Below are 18118 nucleotides of genomic sequence, written 5' to 3'. Positions count from 1 at the left end.
TGAAGGACATGACATTAGAAGGTGTCAAGTCTGTGGCACCTCAAGAAGCTCTGTGACCTGTTTTTCTGGGTGCAAAATATTGGCCGGCACTCGAGAGACTGGAAATCCTGAGAATGAAGAAGAAACAGCCAATGCTGATGTAGAGGGAGCATGGATCCACACGTGGTAACCCACACCACCTGGGGGGAACAGCAGCTCCATTTCTCTGACTGATCCCTGAGCCTTTTTTATTGGAGGACAGAGGACGGCCGATTTCTCCCTTCGCACGTCTCCCTACCTTGATGGGCTGCAAAGGGGAGGTGATCCTGTCCAGCAGCCTGTTGTCAACAGACTCTGGCAGTTCGCTCTCTGCCTGAAGGGCGGCGACAGCAGCTGGCCCCTCCTGGTCTTCCTCTTCGTCATCCTCATCACCGACTGCGTCGGGGTTGAAGCCCCGCAGGAGGGCGGCCACAGCCTCCGGTTTGGGAAGCTTTGTGATCTTGAAGTGCTTTTTGTAGTGGGGGGTGTCCTTGCGGATGAGCCGCTGCCGCTCGGCAGGTAAGGCGGGCCGCTCCTCCACATCGCTCCGCTCCCCGTCACCATCCTCCTCGTCCTCCTCGTCTTCCTCGTCCCCTCCACGGATGATGGGCTCATCGGCAAAGTGCACTGTTGGCTGAGAGGCAAAAATGTATTAACTTTTTGGTATTATAGTTAAGCGGAAAACAACCAAAATCAATCTCAAAGCTACAAGTTTTAATAGAAATGAAACAATAAGTCGTCTAATCAGGTTCCGAGTACACTGATGATTATTTTTCCCCCACATTTTTTTGATGCTTTTGTAGATGTAGGACCAACCTCAATATATTCCACCTCCATCTCATCGAGCCCCTCCTCTTCCTGATCCTGGGCGTATCCATCCTCAGGCTCCTCCCCCTCAGTTGGCAGGCCCCGCCTTTCCTCATGAGAACCCGCGGAGGCCGTACTGTAGGAGGCCTGGGAGTTGTGACTGTTGCTGGACAGGCCACTCAGACGTTTCTCCTAGGAAAGCAAATGGAAATACGATCAGAGGGGCTTTCCGGAAGCTGCAGGGTCTAGCACTAGCTTAACAGAATTCAGAGACCCATTCAGTCACAGAGCAGTGTCCGCCTGAAGCTGTAAGCTCTAACGATTGGCCTCGTTCGCGGACGCCCACCTCTGCTTCGGGTGTATCCGCGTCCCCGTCAGGCTTGGCCGTGTAGGCCTCGTTCCTCCGCTCCTCGATCACCTTCTTCATCACCTTCAGCTCACTGGGGTGTGGCGTCGCCCGCCGCTGCAGGCTCTTTGACAGACAGATGGACGGAACGAATCACTGCGAATGTCATGCATTCATCCCAGCTATTACACTATAGAGAGTCACCCAATGACGGGGGACCAACTGACTGAATGGACTGTGTATTGTTTGCATTAATTATTATTACTGCCCATTATTACCCTCACTTGTACATTGCTTTGGACAAAGGTGTATCCTAAATATGTCAATTAATATCAAAAATGTGTTTAAATGTATGTACTGTGCTGCTTAAGCTTTTGCGATTACGTGAGCAAGTCCATCCATCCATCTTCACTTACAGTGCCCACCTTGCGCTCCTCTGGCACCTCCTCCACCTCCTCCTTGGCCTCATCCCGGAACTGGATGACCGACACGCGGTTCAGGTTGGTGTCTGTCCAGCTGTCGTCGGGTCTCTCCTGCAGCAGGTTCTCTGTGGGATGGGGGTGGTGGATAGCGGCCATCGTTAAATGATCGGAGCGCAACCTGACAGCTGACAGGGAAGTGATACGTGTATCCTTTCTACATTTTTCTAGAACATGTGGTCAACCCAGGGTGGGGTTGTAGCTTCAAGAGGCAGGTAAAGAGATGGGGGGGGGGGGGGGGGTCTCTCACCAAGGCTGGGCGACGGCTGCTGGGGCAGCAGGTAGCAGGTGAGCACCTTCTCCCCCGTGTGCTCGTCATCCTCCGTCTGGAACTTGAGCATGGGCTGCGACTGGTTCTCTGCCAGCCACATGGCCTTCAGGTTCAGGTTGGCCAGGGCGAAGGGCAGGTTCTGGAGCCTGGGGGTGAGGCCGATATCAGGAAATCAAGCACTGTTCCACGGAATTATCCCGAACATGCATGGAAAGATGGGAAGAGACTCAGTCTCCCAGGTTTCTAGTTAGTTTTTCTTCCATAATAAATGTCTGACTTTCAGCCACTGCTGTCACAAAGCCCAGGGAGTGCCAGACGATTTAGCAAACACTCCCCACCCCGAAGGAACATAAAAGCAGGTACGAGCAGGGCAGCGCATTGACTACAGAACAGTGTAAAAAGTGCCCAAAAATCTCCACTTTTAACTTCAACTTATATCTCTGGCCAGAAATGTCACATTTAAACGACTTGTTTCACAAACATAAAAGATAATGTCTTACTGCTTTTGCCAACCTATGCCTAAATTGAAATTATCCATCAAAATTCAATGAATTTTCAACAGATTGACCAAAAATATAGGTCAATTTCACCCTCAGTTTTCTCATGGAAGTGAAAGGTAGGTCCCCAATTATCAGGTCAGGGTTTACTCTAACAGCCAGATCTCAAAAAAGATAATGATTTGAAATTTTTTGCATCTTTATTTAGCATCAAAACAAAACATTTTGGCCAACTTTCAATTTTTGAATTTCCAAATGTTTTTGTATTACAGCTTGAAAACAAGTCCAGCAATTTGTATTGCCAGTACTGTAGATGAGGTAGTAAGGCCTCCGGGAAGGTGGGGGGCGCTCACCGATTGCCGGCCACGTCAAGCACGTGCAGCTCGGAAGCTTCGGCCAGCTCACTGGGCAGCCGGCCCACCTGGTTGTCCCGCAGTGACAGCACGTTCAGGCTGGAGCAGCCGCCCAGCTCCACGGGGATGCTGGCCAGCCGGTTGCGGTCCACGTTCAGGTTGGTCAGCTTCTTCAGCTTGCCCACTGTGCGCGGCAGTGTCTGACAGGGTCGTGGTGGAGTTTAAGAAAATGCGGAAAAGGAGATGGCAGGATGTGATAAGAGGCTGATTCCATGCCAAGGTCTGGTGTGACATCCATAGCTCTGATAAAATGCTAAATATTTTTAACGTGAAATTCACTACATGAATTTTATGGATGTCTATATGCAACCCAAGTGGTTATGTGAAGAGACTGACTCATTGATACCAAGCTTGTCCATGCATTTTGTTTGCCAACATCAGTTTAAATGTCACATCCATAATACTTTTACTGTCCAAAAAGGATTTCCATGAGGACAAGTTCAGGTAGACTGTAAGGGAGGGGGGACATTACACACACACACACACACACACACAGACAGACAGACACACACACACACACACACACACAGCTTCAAGGTTCCCCTATGCAACACATAACGGCGAAAATGACAGAATGGAAAACAATCCATTCATCAGTCTTGAATTACAAGCCGCCAGCAGAAAATAACCTTTTCTCCTCTTTATATGCAATGCAGAAGGCGCTGGGGGCATCTCAGCGCGGCGAGGCACTGCACGCTTGGCAAGGTTTATGGAAGCCGTTTCATTTTCATGCCGGTTATGAAGGGACATAACGGAAGGTCAGGGCGACAGGTGGGGAGGGCGGCTGGCATTTCAGCATGTACCTGGAGCAGGTTCTCTGCCAGCATGAGCTCGGACAGGTTCTCGCACTGGCCGATGGATTCTGTCAAGTTGGTCAGCCGGTTCTGGTCCATTTTAAGGATGGACAGCTGCTTCAGGGAGCCTGGGTGCAGAAGTACTTGTCAGAATGTACGCGGAACCTTTCTGATTAGATGGTAAGCAGAATGGTTACAATGGCCGAGTCCTGCCAGCAGAGGACTCATGGCTCAATTCCATCATTTCCAACCTTTGTTGATTTCAGCCTTTCCCAGACAAAGGTTTCCCCTTATGGTACTTAAACAACACCCTGTCCCAACAGTCAAAAGGTGGAAATTCCCAACATACTACAGGACTGACGGCAAGGATTATAATTTCTCTGCGGCCAAAATATAGGTAGTTCCCAGGCCAAAGTATGTACTGTTATTCAGGTATTAAATGTTAATTCAAAATGGTCCTCGTCAATGAATTCATTCGCCCAACCCTTGCTACCAATGAAATGAAACTATCAATGTCACTCAGTCTGAATGGAAGAATCTCTGACTGGAACACTGGGGTGGAATGGCCATCTGGCATACTGGGCATTTTCCCAGTGCACCGATGGGTATGTGGGCTGGTAAAAGCCTCCCCCCACTCAGCAAAATTTACTGTGTGGGGCCCCTAAAGCCCAGCGGCAATTTTTCTCAGAGCAGCCCTGCTGGAATTGGCCATAATGGTCTGATAATGGGCCATTACAGTTCAATAATACCAAGTTACCACATCAGAGACAGTAACAGTAACAACATCTAATACAATGTTGATTCCAGAAACTTCCTTTGTGGGTTGCTCACCGATACTGTCAGGGACACTCTCCAGAAGGTTCTGCGAGAGCAGCAGGTCGGTGAGGGCCAGCAGGCCGCTCAGCTCTTCCGGCAGGTGCTCCAGGCGGTTCTCAGACACGTCGAGACACACCAGCCGACGCAGGTTGCCCAGCTCCTGGAGATGGCAGGGGGAAGATGGTGTCCATCAGCACCAAGCTGAGGTCTACTGGAGCATGAGGCGGCTGGCCTTCTAACAAAGCAGCCATTGAAGTCCCAAAGGCGAGGAAGGTCTGTATGTAAGCTGCATGGCCCCCCAACACGCGTGCAGGCACAGGCAAACAGACAGACACACACAATCCATTCATTTCTTAGAGCATAACCCTAACCCCTACCTAGCCCGTAACCATTAGTAACCAAAAAAATACACTTTTGGCTATTTCAGTTTGATTGCAGTCAGAGTTTTCATTAATTTGATGTCAATATTGTGAAGACCTGAATAATTTCCCCACAAACTACAAAGTAAGAAGTTTTACCACATTGAGGGGACATTTGGTCTCAACACTGGCAAATTGATACCCCTCCCCCACACACACACATAAAGGCCTCGGCTGAAAGTGGTCCACAGACCAGTGTGCTCTGAGGGGAGGCTGAGAGGTTGATACTGACCGATGGCAGGGCAGAGAGCTGATTCCGGTCCAGCCACAGCTCTCGTAAGTTAGGCAGGGCCCCAAGTGTGTCAGGCTGGGGGGGGGAGGGGGGAATGAGGACACACAACATAGCTGCATAAGTAGCACATATACCCCAGTAAGGACACATAGCACTGTTACAAGACTTCGTCACTCCCCAGTGAGTTCATACAGCAGTCACACCAGTGGCGCACACACACATCGAAACAGGGACACAAGGCAGATCAAATCAATGGCCCGTCAGCGCTAACGATGCGACACTGTCACACAGAGGTTCTTATACAGTCGTGAAAACAGCTATTGAGTCACAGTGACGAGCACTAATTACGGGCTCCGGCTGCGCTCTAAACACAAAGCGTGATGGCGGATAATGGGCTAATGCGGGAGAGGGACCTGCTGGCGCGATCGTTTGCATATGAAAAACGCGGCATGTTGAGCAGACGATGAGGAGAGCCAAACGGCCCTGGGGCAGGCTGTACGCTGAGTGATGTCATTAGGAAGAGACTAATCCGCACCGTTTACGCCTTTTCATACTCGCTCTGTACAGTTAGTTTTTGCTGCTGATCCAATCCGGACGAACAAAGCCAAACGGGGGCCTCACTGCCCCCGAGATCCGGCCTCAAAATCACCCCCCGCCGGGGCCTAGTCCTCCCTTCCGCCCTCTTAAAGCATCAGTGGGGCTTGTCGCCCCGGAAGGAGACTGCCCACTGCGACCCTAACCCTTGAGAAAGCTCTCTCTGAAAAACAGTAAACCGCTCCTCTCCCCCAATTGGGATTCAGAGCTCGTTCATCTCTGAGCTGAATCTGTACCACCACCTGTGCCAAACCCCCCCCGCTATCATCCTGCACCTTCAAATATAAAAATAACTTCCTTAATCTGCAACAAAGACCAATGAAAAGAGCCAGGCAGGTCTGTAGTCAGACCCGTTGGGCGAGACCTGTGCTGGGCTGTAGAACTCAAGGAGAATAACGGCCCACAGGTGCAAAGAGGGGGGAGAAGTTTATTGTGCCTTGGTAGGTGTCCATACTGCCAGTGGCCGCACACACACATGCATAGACACACACACACTGTCATCCAACTGTGACCCGTTTACACAAAAAACATTCAGAGCAGAACAAAAACAGTTTTTTCCAGAAAGTTCTATGAAAGTTCACGTGTGCAAACCAGTAAACACGCAGCCACGCCGAAACCGAGAGTGCGACGGTTAACTGGGGCAGGCTCTTACCAGGACTTCCAGTTCATTGCTGCCCAGGTCCAGGTGCTCCAGCTTGACCAGGAAGGACAGCGACCTGCAAGGAGGTTTGGGTTTATTGAGGGATGGTCAGCCAGTATGGGCCACATTCAGTTACACCCCCCCTCCCAAACACAGAAGGGGAGTGGGTCCTCAGGGGTATGCTACAGGCGGCAATGCTCCTCAGGCATGCAAACATTCAGGACCGCAGGTCACAGCAGACCTTAATTAACAGCTGTCAGCATGGGGGGTGGGGTGGGGGCGGTTTAGACTCCACTGACAGCTGTTGCTGACACCTTTTGCCCCTCCCCAACCCTCACTGCTCTTGCTTCCCAAACCACAGCCACCAATCAGCAAATGGATACCTCCTAACAGTGATGTAACCCCCTTTGCCAGGCTCGTGGGCACCCCCGACTGGTTCGGTTCGGTTTCAGAGGTCTGCCCCAATGACCAGGACCAGCAGGAAATGGTTGAAGACTCGACCAAAGAGCCACAGACTTACGCAAATGTTGTGACAACTGTCTCAGGAATTGGGGGGGGGGGGGGGGGCTGCCGAGTGCTCAGCGTGAATGGCGAGCTACAGGACCCCCTGAGCAGCTGAGACGAGGCTCAAAGCAAACATGGCTGTCTGCTGTAGACAGTCAGGTGCAGAGGCGTGATTAGGATCTTATGGTAAAAAGGGCTTCGCCCCAAAACACAGAGACCTAGTCTGTCTGAGGCCCACCATCTAGAATACTCTCTCTCTGAAGTTGCGATGGTGGCTTTATTACGGTTTTGGGAAACAGGGCCCTGGATAAAGACGGCTGTGATGCAGGGCATTGTCAGACTGAAGACATGGCTGTAATATTATCTGTGCTACACAAATCAGTCTGGGATCTTTCTAATTCATTCAGGGCTTCAGCTCTCAGCGTTCCGGGCTCTCCTGGTCAGGTGTCCGTCCTGCACATTTACATTAAAGCAGCTCAACAACAGAACTGTAAGGCGGGGTCCAGATAACACCAGGTCAGTGCTGCTGGTGCAAGCTGGACTGAGGGGGTGTAGGAGCCAGTCACATGCTCATGACATCACAACTGTTGTCACATGACCAAGTCTTGTCATGTGCCCAGAGCCATGGGCAGGACTGGCCAGACACAAATGTGATATTTTCTGGACAAATCACAGCCCCTCCGAGCTCCCAGGCTTTATCCGATAAAATTACGCCCGTCCTTCCTAACATTCCCGCCACTGGCAGTCTTGGTCAGTTGGGATTCCCTAATCTCGTGAAATTTCAGTGTCCCCCGGGGGTGGGGGTCAGCTTGCTTACGTGGGCAGGGACTTCAGCAGATTCTCCCGCAGCTCCAGGGTCACCAGGTTGGCCAGGCTGTGGGATGAGAAACCGAGAGGGTGATTATTCCGGATGGGGCAGAAGGCTGAAGTGGCAGTGGCATTTATAAAGGAGGCAGGGGCTCCCGGGGCCTGGGGCACTCACTTGCCAATGTCACTGGGCAGAGCCTGCAGTGACACATCATTGAGGGCCAGGTGGGCCAGGGCTCGCAGCTGGGTGAAGCCGTCGGGCAGTCTGGGGGGGAACAGACAGACAGAGGAACATTTATGTTGACTGACTACTCAGCACAAGCTTTTATCCAAAATGATATACAAGTAAAAAAACAGTCAGGCAGTGCCTCAAGCAACTGGGGTTACGGGCCTTGCTTAAAGGGCCCAGTGGTGACATCACTCTGCTGACCCTGCAATTCGAACCAGTGACTATCTGATCACTGGTACACCCTGCAAACGCAACGAGCCACACAGCACCACCTATTCAGGCCAGACAAGCCCAGGGCACCTCCACCCCCCCCCAACAATCAACAAAGGGGCAAAACTGTCAGTCTCAGGCAGAAGTATTCACCGTTAATACTGACAGCGCCAAACAGTGCAATGCGCCAGGTGACTGGGAATCCCAGAGAGACGCGAGTGAGGAAGCAGAGACATGTCGGTTACTTAATATTTTCATTAGCCGGTTCAGAGGAAGCTGAACCATCTCATCTTCCCCGCAGAGTCAAATGTCAGGATGGCGAAAGCCGCAGTCCCCCATTAATACAAAAGGCACAGAGCCTAAGGGCATACAAAACGGTTTAAATAAAATGGCGGTTAAACTGAACCATATCTGGAGGTGCCTTCCTGGGACGGGGGATGTGAATGTGATGGACATGGGGGACCAGCCCCTTCCAGCACAGAGTGGGAGCCTGTTACTGGGCGGGGAGGGGAAGGAGGGAGGCACCTTGCACAACAGCGCATTTTTACAAAACCATGCAGGCCTGGAAGGACCAGCTTCAGGCTACAGATGCCCCCCCCCCCCCCCCATGTCAATGGGATGGCCTTGGGGGTGGGGCTAAACATTCTATTGAGGCATTGTTTTATTTTTTTATCCATTTAAATTTGATGAGCTAAAAAAAACACACTTAAAATGAGCCCCAGGTCAGTTTCCCCAAACTATGAAAAGCGCTGTCGCCATCCTGGGCCTCCATCCCAGCAGCTCTGCCCGTGACGGAGAGGATTACCACCCCGCGGCTCAGGCACAGTTGGGCTAAATACCGTAACGCACCAGGTGACCGGTAATCCCACGGCGATGTAAACGAGGAAGCTTAGACGGGGTCTGTTACTTAATATTTTCATTAGCCGGTTCAGAGAAAGCTGAACCATCTCATCTTCCCTACATCACATTCCTGACGGGGTCAAATGGCAGCACGGCAAACACCCCCCCTCCCTCACTCACCAATTTGTGCATAGTTAAATCAAGAAAACACATCCTGCAGTGATTAATTACTGCGCTAAAACAAAACAGCTGCCTCCCCCACTGAGCCGGTAACACCCGACTGCTCACAAGACCCTCCACCAGTTGTAAGAATAACAACCACCCCCCCCATAGCTCACAAACACATAAGTGGGATGACACTGACCTGGAGAGGGGGTTTCCACTGAAGTCGGCGATCTCCAGTGCTTTGCAGAACTTGATGCTCTCAGGGATCTCTGTGATGTCTATAACAGAAGTGGGGGGGGGGGGGGGGGGGGGATTATGCGGTGAGCAGGTTGCTCACAGACTAGGGGTGCGTTGGGGGGGCAGGGCCGCCAGACGTGTTCAGGCTCCCCATTAAATAGCTACCAGATGGTCTAGAAGGAAGCTGGAGGAAGGAGTTTCAGACAATCTTGGAACTGGCAGCAAGCGTCTGACCCCAAGCGTGATTCCCCATAATGTTTCCCGTGTAGACAAACTCAGAATTTATCAGCAAAGCCCCTGTTAGCTGTTAATTATCTTACTTATTTAGCAGATGCTTTTATTCAGAGCAACATACTTTTTTTTTTTTGAGAAAACAGGGTCACACAATCCTTGAAGCAACTGGGAGTTAAGAATTAAATCACTGACCCTGGGATCTGAGCCGACGGCCTTTGGATCATAGGCACGGTCCCAAGCCAATGAGGCATATACTGCCCCCATCCCTCTATGGAAAATGTGTCGAGGAAGCATGAGATTTCACTTGGGATACATGGCAAGTTGCTTTGTGGGTGGGGAGCCCTTTAAGACGGCCAGCGAGACAACATGCAAACTCCCAGCATGCAAGGGATTATGACTAAGCCTCGTTTGTCAACAAATGGATCGCAGGCTTGATCCAGTATGAAGTACGACTCAAACTGTAGGTGTTTTGAGGGGTCAGGGGCTGCTTCTTGCTTTCCTTTGGCTTGAGGAAGTAGCACAGTAGCCATAACTGACTGAAGAACAAACTGATAAAGCAAGACCCCAAAATCAAAATGTTTTGAGCTGGCAAGATAAGAGTCCATGACGTGGGTCTTGGTCTCACTGGGGGTGTGTGATTTCCATAATCACCACTAGCTAAACCTGCACCCCGTCGTTATCCAATCAGTGAGAAATTGGTGGTACCATATCATACCATCTTTATTTATAAACGCACTTTAAAACGACCATAGCTGACAGAAAGTGCTGTACATTGGAGCATTGGAGAGAGAAAAGAAAAAGAAAAACAAATACAGAGTCAGATAACAAAGAAAACTAAGTCCTGCTGGGGCCCAAAACTAAAGCATAAAAGTGAGTTTTAAGACGTGTTTTAAAGGTGGACATTGAGGGGGCGTCTAACATGCAAGGGCAAGTTATTCCATGATTTGGGAGCAACGATAGAGAAAGCCCCACCTCCTCTGAGCTTCCTCCTGGATCTTGGTGGTAGCTAGTTTCTTTCGAAAACATATTATTTTGCAATTGATACGTTCATGTACGATTTGAAAGCTTGAAAGCAAATAAACTGAGCAAAGACTCAAGCTTTGAGCTCTGTTTCGAGACAAAAGACTTCACACTGAAACAATATTCTCTACCTCTGTTGAAGTACTGAAATGGGTGCCTTAAGTGACCACACACCCAGACCATAGTACTTTCATGATGCAAGTCTTCAAATGTGACAGCTGCATCCTTTGTGATTTCATATTTAGTGATTCTGTCCCTTCAGAGGTGACAAGTGATACCTTTTCTAATCACGGGTGTCTGACTTGGTGATGCAGGACCCTGGTGATCTGCTGTTTGACCATGGTGCCCTACTAAGTCAAGCACTGATAAAAAGCCACTGTGCCAGGTCCCTTAAAGGCAGGCCAGAAATTATTTCCAGAAGTTTCTCGCTTGCTGTCACAGTACAGAAGCTGACAGAGATGACTGTGTCTGGCCAACAGGGACACAAACAGAGATGGATCAAGTTGCCTGAGGCCTCTTAACAGGGACTCAGGTCATCCTAGAAGACCCCCAAGTGATTAGTCATACAACAACAGCGGTCACATGGAGCCTGTGTGTGTGTGTGTGTGTGTGTGTGTGTGTGTGTGTGTATGTGCGCGCAATGAAGACGCAATCAGTGGGAAATGTAGGGTATGGCTGCACAATTAATTGTAAATAAAAAAACATGATCTCGATTCACACCTCTATGCGATCTCATTTCTAAATGACAACGGTTCTTCTGCATTGTATTACATCTGGATCAAAACAAGCCTACTTTCCCCCCAGTCTCTCAAGCATTCCATAATTGTGCATTGTCTTTAAAGGGCGCTTTTCCAGGACACCAGGTACCTTACTTTTAGTATTTCAAGAAAGTACCAGAAGTACAGTATTTCAGAGTGTTGGTTTTCCACTGGCGTAAAAAACAGTACTGGCACTGAATGACATCATGGCAGGGTATTTTGTACTGAATTAGAAAAATGTCTGTATATTATAGGGCTGGCCGATGTGCGATATTAATACCAATATTGCATGTCGTGTACATGCAATTCTTACTTTGCCAGTCAGCTAGATTAAGATCAGGCTTTTTCTTACTTTCAATTCTGTATACGGACATTATAGCGCAGGAAGTTTAGGTTCTGCTAAAACATTTTTACTCTGTCATAGGAAAAAAAATAATCAAGTTTTGTTTTAATTATTATTCCTTTTCAAGATTATCTAGTATATGTTTAAAAATCAGTTTAAAGTTTTCTTCTGCTGCTTTTGCATGACAGCTGCGTGAGTTCTCAGAGACATCATAATCATTTTCATCCTTGCTGTTTAAATCACTACTAGATAGGTAGAAATTTATGTTTAACTCTTTTTCAGTTTAATACCCTAGTTCTGGGTGGTATATCAGTCCATATTGTTATGATATGAATTTTTCCTATACCGCAATACTGGTTTAAATAACCTACACAATGTTCAGAAAGTGGTGCAGCTGTAAACTGTTTAAAGGGGGGGACCTTTTTCACTGCTGCACCGCTAAAAATGTACCGCAAAAGATCAGAATCGGAAGATACAGCTGACGCTGGAGTTGTCAAAAAAATAATGAGACACTGGGGTTGTCTCAGATACTAATCGATTTAAAAAATTAGTATCTGATTAGATACTCATTTTCACCATTGTTGATACCAACAGTGCAGTTTTCGCCTCATTCGCCAAACTTCACACAGTACCACCACAGCGTAGGCGCGCGCGCACGCACGCACGCACGCACGCACGCACGCACACACACACACACACACACACAGCCCCTTCCCTCCTCTCAGCCACTGAACGCATTTGTGCTGGTTACCACACACATACAGAGTTGGCCGAACATGGCATATGCTGCAGATGAAGGCACTTCGCAAGCTGCTTTAGTAAAACAATAAATAAATGCAAATGTGTCGTTTGGAAGTATTTTGCAGATGCGCATGGAAAGGCTAAGGATGCCATTAAGCCTCTATGCAAACAGTGCTACAAAGTTGTGGCGACAAAGTCAAGTAGCACGTGAAACCTGGCGAAGCATCTTAAAGACCGACATCCTGGTCTTTATGAGGAATTTCGTGAGGTCAGTAAAGCTCGCGCTCCAGCAACACTGAACTATTAAACACTTATCAAAAATGTTAACTTGGCCGGCGCACACCTGAACATTAGCCATTTATCTATAAGCAGTTAGCCAACAAACACGTTAGCCGTATGTTATCATTAAGGTAGCGGATAGGCGCAATGACTAATAAAATAATATAGTTAAGGTGGGAACAATGGAAAAACGAACAACAAAAAATGTGTCCTGTAAAATCCTGTAAAATGTGGTAAACGCCCAGTCATACTTAAAAAAAAAAAAAAACACTGTTGTATGCCGTGAAACCGATATAACTTTGAAAAATACCGTGATATAAATTTTTGGTCATACCGCCCATTTCTAAAATACCCCAAAATTTATTACCACAAAATCACATTGCGATACGTAGAAATTTTCCAATACCATGCTGTCCTAGTATATAATACAAAATACTTAATTTCTTTTTAGGTTATCCTGATCTCTGGTTCTTCCGACCAGATTGCAGTTAAAGCTTGGGTCACTCCATCTGTCCACACATCGATTATTATTATTATTATTAACTTTGTTTAACGTTATTTTCTGAACTCGCAACTGTTTTCACTGCGGCAGTTGTACTGCAATTCAGAGGCAGGCTATCGGGCATAACCATTTGACAAAGCGTTTCAATTCCCACCCCAAAGTACTGAAGTACCAAAAAAGTCCCCCACTGGCACTTTTGGTCCTGGAATTTTTGCTGTACCTGTTTTGGTTACATGAATTGAATGGCTAATTGAACATTTCCTTTCTGTTGTCAGAAGCTGATATGCCAGTCCTGGATCAATCATATCTTTGGCACAGTCATGTTTTGTTGTGTTTCCTTTTGCAGTTTCATAATAATAATAATAAAAAAATTGTTACAGAGAATTGTGATCAATTCCAAGCAAAACAATCGAGGTTCACATTTTTTTCAGAATCGTGCAGCCCTAATGTAGGGTAAATCTTTTCGGTGTGTATATGCAAGCTAGAGTAATGGATATTCTGAAAAATTGTTTGCAATATACAAGGTAAATAAGCATTTCTTTAAATTCTGTGTTAGCAGAGTTAGCTGAAACGCAACAGCGAACATTAAAATAAAAATAAAAAAGTGGGGTAAGCAGGTGTCAACGTCCTCCTCACCGTTGCGGGAGATGTCCAGCTCCACCAGTTGCATGAAGTTGGCCACCTCTGGGGGCAGCCGCTGGATCTCATTGTCGCTCAGGCACAGCTTGCGCAGGTTCAGCAGCCTGAAGAAGGGCTACAGATAGTGAGAGAGAGAGAGAGTGAGGACACTGAACTGAGGTTCTTCTCAACGGCCCCTGCTGGGATTGGGTCACCGACCCATGTGACTTCCTTTATGTACCAACCATCACATGTCCTTCTAGACCTGGACAGTCCAAACTGACAGAAGATCCTAGGACCAAATAATGCACTATAGGTGACTGTACCTCTGCTTATCCTCTTCATTAATAGAACAACCTTACAGTTTAAATGAGACAAGAAGCATCTCAGGAAACAAGACTTGGCTGTAGATAGAGATTGAGATGCACGATATGTCAATTAAAATGTCGGTATTGGTCAATGTTTGTTAAACTTCAGAAAATTGGTGCGATGTGCCACTCTTGGTCGATATTGCTAGTCGATATTTAAACTTCACCATCATTTAAAGTAAGCACCAGAGGTAAAGACATGAATATTGAAACAATGGAGATAATTGTATTGGATGATCAGGCATTTTCTGTAGGGGAGGACAAGGGATTTTGTTGGTTCATTAGCTACTTAGAACCTCACTATAGCCTCCCAAGTCGATGCTACTTCGATGTTGTCTCACTGCCTGTGCTATTTGTTGTGATGGCGAAAACACATTCACAGAGCTTAGGAAGTAACATCAACAGTTCCACTAGATTTGTGGAGCCTAGAGGTCAGCCAGTTATCGGTATCAGTAATATTAGAAAGAACAACATCTACTGGTTATCAGCAGCTGTGAAACTTCTTACATCAGTGCCCCACTAATAGTAGGAATTCCAGTGAACTTGCTTTTATTGTGAAACACACTGAGCTTTTGCCAAGTGTGCTAAAGAAACTAAATGCGTATCACAAGCATGATTTCACTTCAAATGCCGGAGAGGAATGAGGAGAATAAGGGACGCAAGGATCAACCACTGCAAGGTTACCGGAATTTAGCGACATGCTGCAGCAAGGGGTATGAGTGGCTGATGTGCTGCAGCGTGCCAGGCCCTCTGCGAGGAACGATCACGTGGCTCCTGCACCAAAATCAGATTCAAGCTCACATTCCCGGAGCCCTTTGACCAAGCCAGCATTTGGAGCTTGTTAGCTGACTGGCATGCATGTTGTTCTTTGAAACTCTGCAGCGCTTCACCGGGTTTCTCAAAACCAGAGCGCTAGGAAACGAGTCGGAAAAGAGGGACGTAGAGTGTTTTTGTGAACCAGGCCAAGCTGACTGTGAAAGGTGACCGCCACTCTATACCTTAACCGTCCTTGTATCGCCGGAAAGGAGATAAAGATCAGACTTCTGGGAAAGGAAAAGGTGCCCCATGGCTGCCCTGCGGCTTGACCTGGGTTGATGCAGTGCTGACGGAGGAAGGCGTGTCATGTTTTTCAAAGGAGGGGGAACTTTCAGCACACCTCTGAGGAGAAAGCTAACCTGGGTTAAGGGAGTCAGCAAACATGCACATTCACAGAGGCTCTAGTGAGTGGGGTGACGGACGGAGATGGAGGGCAACTCAATGAACAGATGACAGTCTGGACTGTCACCTTCACAAGGAAAGCGGGAGGAAAGGAACCTGCAGCTGAACGAGAGCTTCACGTCAAGAGAACACACTGGGTTCCAGGGAGCGACTAAGCTCTATGCAGACATCAAGACTTTTGTGCTGTCGCATGCTAATTGAGGCCTTCCCCCTACAGTAAGAGTGTACTTTAAGAGTAAACCTTCTCACCTCAAGTGCCAGCGAGAACGGGGCCCGTTAAGGGAGGCCCAGCTGGTGCATCAGGAGCCTCCGTCACTGCTTCCCATCAGTGGCTGCTGTGTCGGGGATTAGCTGAGCAGCTTGCGTTAATTCTTCCTAAAGCTGCAGCCCCCCACCCCCACTCAGCCGTCGCATATGTAATGCAATAAGCCCAGAGAAGGGTGGCTTATGAGGCCATCACAAAGGCCTCCATTCAGCAGACTCTGAAGGATCTTCCCAAGCAGCCAGCCACCTACCACCCCCCCCCACTTACCGCTTACAAGGAAGAAGGGGCTGTTTACTCAACTAGTGCAGCTTTTTTTGCCGACTTCCCTGCCGGTTCACAGACAAGCTAACGTCAGTAGTAGCACGGCATGTCCAACATTTATTGAAGGAATGCAATGGTGTAAAGGAAGAGGCCACATGTCAGCCGAGTTGGCCAGTCTCCTTCTCGATAGGCAGCCTGCTGGCCAAATCCGGCCTACAAGTGTCAAATGTTTGGCCTAACTTAAACCAGCATAACAGAAGAATATCAGGGCCAGTCCTTGCTTCTATGCTGTTGATCGAATTTAGCCTGTACAGTATAATTCAATGTTTTCAAGGCTGGCTTATCAGCAAGACCCATAATTCCCCCTCATATATATATAGGGTTACTATAATCCTATACTTCACGATCTCAAACCACCATGCAAGTAACCTGGCCCACCATATTGGGTCTACTCCAACCCATTTTGCAACCTCTACAGAAACACATTCACAACAAGAGCAAAACACTTAAAAATACCACTCAACAAAGTATGGGTTTGTCTCGTGCACACATCAGCCGTGTCTGGCTTTATCCTATTACTCACTGCCTGCTTACAACTAGCCTGAATCACTAAATTGCACCGTCATGGACCGCTGAGCTGCACAGCGCACAATTAAACTGAACTTGCGTGGCTACTGGACAGCCGGCTGGTTTGTAAGCATACTGAGGCTCTCACAGCTTCACATACAACCGTGGTCTCATCTTTACAAATAAGACGAGCCTTGCCCTCATAATACACCTGGCTGATGGTAAACGTTTGTCAGCTCTGTAAACAGAGCCTGGTAGGTAACCATTAGTCGGGCATGCATCAAGTGAATGCTTAAGCCCTCATCGCATCTCTCTAGGGTGCTAAGCGCCACACATGTTTTCTCAAGTCTTGCGACAAGTGGGGAGCAGGCAAATGGGCAAGAGGAGGCCCAAGACCCGCTGCGGTGTGTGGATTGACTCTCGACCAAGAAGCCTATTTTGGGAGATGGAAAACAGGTCAGTCCTATTCTGCAAAGTGGTTCGGCAGAGAGAAGTCTTTCACTGTGGGGGGAAGAGGGGGCTGGGAAGACATGCTATCTTCAGCAGCCTTGACAAGCCTGGAATTGTATTCACATGGCCGGCCGGCAAGCTTGCCTGAAATGAGTGGACTACCTGAGACGTCTTTCCGTTTTTACCGAGGAACATTCTAACATGTCACATGTCACCGCGGTATTCATGTCTCACCGTGACAATTGCGGCTCTATTTGCATCCCCAGCAGTTCACTTCACCCCGTATCTTGTCCATTCGATGACGGTCGGTTTTATTGGATTCCTTGCCAGCAAAGTGTTCACTCACTTGCCAGCTGCTGTCATCCAAAGCAACAAGGAGTTAGCATGGAGGCTATTTAAAATTTAATGGCAGGGGACAAAGTACAAAAAAAAAAAACGTGCTCCATGGGGACATCCATGCCATTTTACAATATAAAACAGCAAGGACTGGCTGTGACAGAAAACAATAAACAATCAAAATTACCGTGTTGACAGAAAAGGAAGGAGAACCCAGAGGGAAAAAAATTGGGAAAACGCCTTGGAATGTAAGGGAACGTCCAGTGTTACCATGTTTAATACGAAATGACCTGCAAGCTCCGCTTTCAGGATGAGTTGAAAAACATCAGGAACTTCCTGAAAGTTTACTTAGTTACCTGACTCGTATTTCTAAAGAAACAAGTAATGGCCCTAGTAAGAAAAGGCGAAAGGGGCTACCCAGAAGAGCCAAGGAATCTAAGTAGCTTGCGTCTGATAGAGCCGATACAAGAACAAGCCATCAGGTGACTGTATGAGAAGAACGAAGGAGCCAGGCCTGCAGAGAAAGGACTTCAAAAACAAAGGATCTACCATAAGGTTGCTCTGGAAACCACAAGGTTATCGCAGCACCTCAAATCACGTCAACAATCAACAGACCAAAAGACATCAAATTCATCAATGAAGCAACTATGATTTCAAGGTTTCAAACTACATTAAACACTCACTGGAACCTCATCCAGCTCCTTACATGTCTGCATTCCATCTATGCAAATATTTAATCTTAAAAATCTATCCATCCCTGTGTGGGATGAGTCTGGAGTACAGAGCACAAGGCACACCATAGAAGAGATACCAGTTAAACCTAAATTTACCACCGAATGA

At 47.8% G+C, this 18118-nt stretch overlaps 1 protein-coding gene across 24 annotated transcripts in view; it reads right to left on the bottom strand.

Moving 5' to 3' along the window:
- Nucleotides 1-18118, bottom strand: part of scrib (scribble planar cell polarity protein) — an 82020-nt gene that overhangs the window by 39388 nt on the left and 24514 nt on the right. For 20 of the 24 annotated variants that reach the window (XM_023832825.2, XM_023832813.2, XM_023832829.2 and 17 more), the window contains exons 2-15: nucleotides 13832-13949; nucleotides 9281-9359; nucleotides 7813-7902; nucleotides 7648-7704; nucleotides 6339-6402; nucleotides 5093-5167; nucleotides 4457-4601; nucleotides 3635-3753; nucleotides 2772-2971; nucleotides 1901-2067; nucleotides 1588-1718; nucleotides 1172-1297; nucleotides 835-1017; nucleotides 278-652 (exon numbers count right to left, since the gene is read on the bottom strand). In XM_023832825.2, coding sequence (XP_023688593.2) covers nucleotides 278-652; nucleotides 835-1017; nucleotides 1172-1297; nucleotides 1588-1718; nucleotides 1901-2067; nucleotides 2772-2971; nucleotides 3635-3753; nucleotides 4457-4601; nucleotides 5093-5167; nucleotides 6339-6402; nucleotides 7648-7704; nucleotides 7813-7902; nucleotides 9281-9359; nucleotides 13832-13949 — 1929 coding nt within the window. The remainder of the gene's footprint in view (nucleotides 1-277; nucleotides 653-834; nucleotides 1018-1171; nucleotides 1298-1587; nucleotides 1719-1900; nucleotides 2068-2771; nucleotides 2972-3634; nucleotides 3754-4456; nucleotides 4602-5092; nucleotides 5168-6338; nucleotides 6403-7647; nucleotides 7705-7812; nucleotides 7903-9280; nucleotides 9360-13831; nucleotides 13950-18118) is intronic. The other 4 variants (XM_023832814.2, XM_023832817.2, XM_072711749.1 and 1 more) reach the window with 1 other exon arrangement.

This window comes from Paramormyrops kingsleyae, chromosome 1 (genome assembly GCF_048594095.1).
Source record: "Paramormyrops kingsleyae isolate MSU_618 chromosome 1, PKINGS_0.4, whole genome shotgun sequence".
Taxonomy (NCBI): Eukaryota; Metazoa; Chordata; class Actinopteri; order Osteoglossiformes; family Mormyridae; genus Paramormyrops; species Paramormyrops kingsleyae.
Note: the sequence above shows the minus strand (reverse complement) of the source record. Positions and strands in the feature narration are given on the sequence as shown.